Below are 6,561 nucleotides of genomic sequence, written 5' to 3' on the forward strand. Positions count from 1 at the left end.
CTAGCCTTCAACGAATAACAGTAGCTCCTGAATTGGACGGACAATAACCGAAGAAAGTATCTTAATCTTGGCACTGCGAATTGTTCCTTTGTCATCAGGGTATACTTCTATCACTCGCCCCATTGGCCAGTGATTCCTTGGCTCAATGTCACTCTTTACCAAGACCACATATCTAACAATTAGATTTCTTCTTGGTTCATTCCACTTTTGTCTAGTCTGTAAAGTGCTCAAATACTCCTTTCTAAATCTTGACCAAAACAGGTTGGTCAGATATTGAACGCATCTCCACCTCCTCCTCATGTAAACATCATCCTTTTGAAATAATCCAGGGGGAGGGATCACATAAGATTTTGGAATCAACAAATGGTTTGGAATTAGTGGCTCAAGGTCATCTACGCTGTCACTTACAGTGGTTAACGGTCTTGAATTGATGATGCTCTCAACCTTACAAAGCAGAGTCTGTAAACTTTCATCATTTAGCCTTTCACCAAATTCCTTCACCAGTGCAGACAACACTTTTCTAACTGTTCTGATTTGGCGGTCCCAACAACCACCCATGTGGCTTGCTGCAGGTGGATTGAATTTCCATTCAATATGATGATGCGACAAATACTTCTCAATCTTCTTTTCCTCCATCTCATCAAGAGCTGCCTTAAGTTCTCTCTCAGCCCCATGGAAGTTGGTTCCATTATCACATCTAATAACCTTGGGATGACCTCTTCGAGAAACAAATCTTCGCAAAGCATTTATGAAAGAGTCAGATTGTAAAGTGTTTGTAGTTTCAATATGAATTGACCTACTAACCAAGCAGGTAAATATCACACCATACCTCTTTAACTCCTTTCTTCCTTCCTTGATGTAATAGGGTCCAAAGAGGTCAATACCAACATTACTGAATGGTGGTGAAGGTTCCAATCTGTCTTCTGGAAGATCAGCCATCTTTTGACTCAAAGCTGGTTCTTTCAACTTCCTGCAAGTAACACAATGAAATAACACATTCCTGACAGTTGCATTAGCATTGATGATCCAATACTTCTGCCTTAGATTGGAGAGAACATGGTTTCTACCTGAATGAGCTAATAATTCATGCTCATGTCGTATCAACAATGTAGTCACATGATGCTTCTTTGGTAACAGTATGGGATGTTTGGCAGACTTTGGAATATCAGACCTTCTAATCCTACCTCCAACCTTCAATAAGCCATCCTCAGAATCAAGAAAGGGATCAAGCTTATATATTGGACTACTCTTGCCAACTGACAATTCCCTTGATAAAGCCTTCACTTCATCACCAAACACTTCCCGTTGAACATACATTATTATTGCCCTTCCAGCATCAGTGGTTACACAACCTTTCCTTTTACCACTAAGGATTGACTTCAGTTGTTGAAATATAGAAACTGCCTTTTGTAACCTTGGCCATGAAGAGAAATATTCAATCAATCTTGTAAACCCATGATGTTCTTCAGAAATTGTGACCGCAGACACATGTTCACTCTTACCATCAACACAATCTGCACACACATACTCCTATGAAGGCAAATAATCAGATGCAATAAACGATGGGCCATGAAACCATTCATCATACTGCAAAAACTGATGTACACTAATACCTCTTGATGCCATATCAGCAGGGTTATCACTGTAGTTCACATATCTCCATTGCTCAGGCTGGGAGTAGTCCCTTATAACCCTGACTCTGTTGGCTACAAAAACTGGGAACCTTTCAGTGTTGCTATGAATATAGTGAAGGACTGTTGTTGATTCTGTGTAGTACACTACCTTGCCAACAGTAAACTCCAACTCCTTCAGGATGTGTTGAGCAACCTTGACAGATACAGTTGCCGCTGTAAGTTCTAACCTAGGTATATTCACCACCTTTTTGGGAGATACTCTTGATTTTCCCATGACAAGATTTGACTGAACTTGGTTTCCATCGTGAAGAACAAGATATGCTGCAACACCATAACCAAATGTACTTGCATCGCTGAATAATACAAGACTTGAACCTGTCACATTACCAAACCAACTTGACTTGAAGCATTTTGGTATTGAAAGCTGCTCCAGTAAATGAAGACCTTGTATCCAATGTTGCCACCTTTCAGCTGGCTCATCTGGAATTCTCTCATCCCAGTCCAAACTCTCAACATGACACAATTCTTGTAACAGTTTCTTGGCTGGTAAGATGATTGGAGAGAGCAACCTGAAGGGACCATATAATGATGAGATAGTTGATAACAATCCTCTTCTGGTGAATGGATTATCCTTGAGCTCAATTGAGAACTTGAATGAGTCTTCTTTAAGGTCCCATAACATTCGTAAGGCTCCTGTCATTAAACTCTCTTTGTCAAGATTAAACTTGTCACTTTCAACCAAACAATCTTCAGCAGGCAAAGCTTTAAGGCCATCAATTGAATTGCTGACAAATTTAGTTAACCTAAATCCTCCTTCACCAGTTGCAGATACCAAATCCTTCACCAACTTCATTGCTGTAGGAACATCAGCACATGACTTCAAACAGTCGTCAACATAGAAATTGTGTCTCATGGTGCTGCCAACAGTTAAATCATACTTCTCATCTGCTTTGTCTGCTCTGGCCTTCAATGCAGTATTTGCAATACTCGGTGATGAGATTGCTCCAAAAATGTGAACCGCCATTCGGAATTCTTCAAGAGGTCGATTGATGTCACCATTAGGCCACCACAAGAATCTATCATAGTCCTGATTCTCAGGTGGAATCTTTATTTGAAAGAACATAGCTTCAATATCTCCAATGAATGCATAAACCTCCTGCCGGAATCTAATAAGTACTCCCGTCAATGAATTGGTGAGGTTTAGACCCTGTAGCAGAACACCATTTAATGACACACCCTCAAACTTGGCACTACAGTCAAAAACAATCCTAATCTTTCCTTTCTTGTGATAAAAAACTGTGTGATGAGGAAGATACCAAACAAGAATCTTACTGACCTCATCATCCGGGATCTTGTAAGCATAGCCTTTTTCAAACAACTTGTCCATGAATGCTGTGTACTGCTGTCTGTAATCTTCACAATTCTTCATCTTCCTTCTTTGCCACTTAGCTCTGCTAACAGCCTGCTCCTTATTGTTAGGAAGATTCACATTGAGATCTCTGAAAGGCATGGGTAGCTGAAAGTGACCATCTCTAAATTCAATGTCATCCTGACACCTTTTCACAAATCTTATGTCCTCAAAAGATAAGCCACGCTCATCAGGAACTGACCCAAGATCCCTTTCTGAAAAATCTAACTCAAAGTACTTCCTAATACTTTCAACACTAATACAGTCAGTAACATGTTGAACATCAGATACAAGTAACCTGTGAAATGAAACCCCATTTGAATTAACCTTAACATGTACAGGCCCATTAACTGTCCATCCATGCAAATATCTCACTGCAAAGTGGCCATAACCTGAAGTGGGTACAACCTCTAAAGGTTGTATAGCTGTTGGACAGTTACTACCTATCAAAATTCGTATGTCTAACTCTGGCTGATATACTGGAATCTTATTAATAACACTTGATAAATGAGGCCAATCCTTTAACATTTCATACCTTGGAATTTGATCATGATTAAAAGGATTATCCTTTTGTGTGAGTACCTTTGGCAATACAACATCATTATTACCATGTATATCAGCAGCAACAAGACCATTTACAATAAAGGTTTTAACCGTATCAGTCCCATGCATTGTTTGTAACTTGATAGCTGTTTCAATACCTTTAGAGTTTAATTGATCCTTGATACTATCTTTAATGAAACAACCTCTACTGCCCGTATCATAAAAGGCATAAGTTTGTACTACATTGCTGCTACCCTTTACACTTAATTGCAGAGGCAAGATTGATTGCAACACTGTATCAGAAATTGTACATGCAGAAGACCTCACATTACTTAGACTTTTAGTATTACCTTGACCTGGAGTGCGACCTTCACCTTGAGTACCATCTTGACCCTTAGCACAACCTTGACCTGTACTTTCAAACTGTGCACTAGCTTGTGACACAATTGCACTGTTGCTGTCAAGCATCCAAAAGTTCTCAATATGCAGAGTGGTAGGATGCCTTTTATTACATGTCTCGCAATGCTGTCGATTGAGACAATTTTTTAAAGTGTGGTTATTGACCAAAAAACTGAAGCAAAGACTGTTGTCTTTAACAAATTCTCGTCTTTCATCCACACTCCTGTGCAGAAATTGAAGGCACTCCTCAATATCATGATGACCACTACAGAGTTGGCATTTCCTGGTATACTGGTTGGCAGAATTTGATGGTTGCACTGTAACTGCAAACGATTTTTACTTGGTCTGACTTGGGCCATGATTTGCCTTTGCCTTTGAAAAAACACACTTTACCCAAAGCTTCCCTGCTGAATACAGGATCCATTGCTGCCTCTGCTGCATTCTGCACAAATTCCACTAATGTGGTGAAACACACAAACACCCTGCTTCCTGAGCTTTATCACATGATCTAACCACTTATTTTGAATATACACTGGCAGCTTTGAAATCACCCTCTGAAGGTTTGGCGAGTCATTTAAAACCTGCATGTTTGACAATGACTGCGTGATATGATTACATTTCACTGTTATCACCTCTTACTTGTGGCCACTTGGTTAGATTGTCTATGTATTCCATGGAAACTTTGTATGGATCTCCATACACTGTCCAGAAATCTTTTTGCTTCAATGTATCCTTCAGATGTATTCATAAACATGCACCTAGCTATGAGTGACTTAGGCTTTCTTTCTAGATGCTGATTTAAGAAATACAGCCTGTTGGAGTCTGATGTGGTGTGTGGCACGATTCAGTCATTAAATGCCAACATGAATGATGCATATTCAAGAAGATCACCACAAAACTTGGTCACTTCAGCATGAGGCAGCATCATAGCCGCTGCTAACTGTTGCTGACTTTGGTAGAATGACTCTGGGGCAGGTGCCATGGGTAGAAAAGGTACTGTGACATTTTGTTAATTATGATGCACATTGTGACTGGGAACAAATGCTGGTGTTTCAGGGTTTAAAACTTTGTCTGTCGATGGAATAACTTCTTCCTGGAATACCTTCTCCCTTGCCCTTGCTGCTTTAATTTCACCATCCAACTTTAACAAATCTTCCTTGGCTTTTAATTATGCCTGTTGTTGGGCTATTTCTTACTGTTTCTCAAGCAGTGCCCTCTGTGCAAGCAAACCAGCTAACTTTGCCTTCTCCTGTATGAGAGCTGACTTTACACTTGATGCCGTGCTTTTAACTGACCTCCTTGATTTATGTGACCTGCTCCATAGAATCCTGCAAATTTGCTTCTGTTGTGGCTATCCATTTATGCACCTGAAATCTGAATCCTTAGGCAGACAATTCTTTATCTTCAAACCTTTTGATTTCTGGCTGGTGCTCGTTGACAGGTAGTTGAGACAAGTAATCACTGTTGCAGTCTTTGTACTTCTTTAACCCTTCCTCAAACTCCTCCATGCCTGTCTTTACTAAATGGAGATTATCAGGCTTCTCCATACACTTGCTGACTCCATTCCATTTCTTTGTGAGGGCAGAGACAGCAGCAGTCTGGTTGTTCTTGAGGGTGCGTAACTTCTCCTTGGCGTCACCATTGTCTTCTACGTTGTCCTTCTGATCCGTATTCATATTATAGATGAATGAACTATTGTTATGGGCGACACAATCTCAGAAACCCTACTTTAACCTTTATTCCGTTAACAGTAGTAGTAGTAGTAGTAGTAGTAGTAATAGTAGTAGTAGTAGCAGTAGTAGTAGTAGTAGAAGGTTCATTCCAGAAAGGGATTATTGCAAACTTTAAATATATTATTAAATAACCAATAATATTCAATATGTCATAACGGTGACATAATGTACCTTAATACATCTTGCAAAGCTAATTAAATATATTTAACTAAACAAGACAATTTCATTGCTACTTTAAACCTCCTTTGACTATATCACACTTTACCATATTTATAGGACAATCAAATGTTAAATGTCACAAATAAACAAATTAACGTCTTTTAACTCTTAAATGAATAAGACATATAAAGCAAATATATATAAGTTCGTCAAAAAACTTACATCTGTGTGCCCAAAATGAATCCTTTGAATTACGAAATATATACAACTGTACTCCTTGAAGACCTTGCTTGCACTGCCAAAGAGACTTCATAATTTTAGGAAGCAAGATGAAATCGTAATTTGTTTACACCTCTCAACTTTTTAACTACCACTTACAAAAGTAACGACATTGTTTTATCAACTTGATGGGTTTGTGTTTCTGCACTAACACACACACACACATATATATATATATATATATATATATATATATATATATATATATATATATATATATATATATATATATATATATATATATATATATATACGCACACACACACACACACACACACACACACATATATATATATATATATATATATATATATATATGTATATATATATATATATATATATATATATTTATACATGTATGTATATCTATATATATATATATATATATATATATATATATATATAT

The 6,561-nt window shown here is 38.0% G+C and overlaps 2 protein-coding genes across 2 annotated transcripts; both read right to left on the reverse strand.

Moving 5' to 3' along the window:
- Window positions 1–1,317, reverse strand: LOC137656266 (uncharacterized). The gene has a single exon (XM_068390436.1). It carries the CDS (start codon window positions 1,315–1,317, stop codon window positions 1–3), a length of 1,317 nt encoding a protein of 438 aa, XP_068246537.1.
- Window positions 1,318–1,530: 213 nt separating this feature from the next.
- On the reverse strand, window positions 1,531–5,343 carry LOC137656267 (uncharacterized). Its single transcript, XM_068390437.1, has 3 exons — window positions 5,280–5,343; window positions 4,876–4,980; window positions 1,531–4,307 (listed from the first exon to the last, which is right to left on the reverse strand). Exons 1-3 carry the CDS (start codon window positions 5,341–5,343, stop codon window positions 1,531–1,533), a joined length of 2,946 nt encoding a protein of 981 aa, XP_068246538.1.
- Between the last annotated feature and the right edge of the window lie 1,218 nt (window positions 5,344–6,561).

The sequence above is a fragment of the Palaemon carinicauda genome, chromosome 17 (assembly GCF_036898095.1).
Source record: "Palaemon carinicauda isolate YSFRI2023 chromosome 17, ASM3689809v2, whole genome shotgun sequence".
NCBI classification, from domain to species: domain Eukaryota; kingdom Metazoa; phylum Arthropoda; class Malacostraca; order Decapoda; family Palaemonidae; genus Palaemon; species Palaemon carinicauda.

Bases quoted from the DNA above. Each gene is read 5' to 3' on its own strand.
- LOC137656267 (XM_068390437.1), bottom strand. From the start codon at position 5,343: ATGGATAGCCACAACAGAAGCAAATTTGCAGGATTCTATGGAGCAGGT. The intron at 4,981-5,279 runs GTCAGTTAAAAG...AAAATGTCACAG, and splicing joins AGGTCACATAAATCAAGGAG to TACCTTTTCTACCCATGGCA. The intron at 4,308-4,875 runs GTGATCTTCTTG...AATCGTTTGCAG, and splicing joins TGAAGTGACCAAGTTTTGTG to TTACAGTGCAACCATCAAAT.
- LOC137656266 (XM_068390436.1), bottom strand. From the start codon at position 1,317: ATGTATGTTCAACGGGAAGTGTTTGGTGATGAAGTGAAGGCTTTATCA.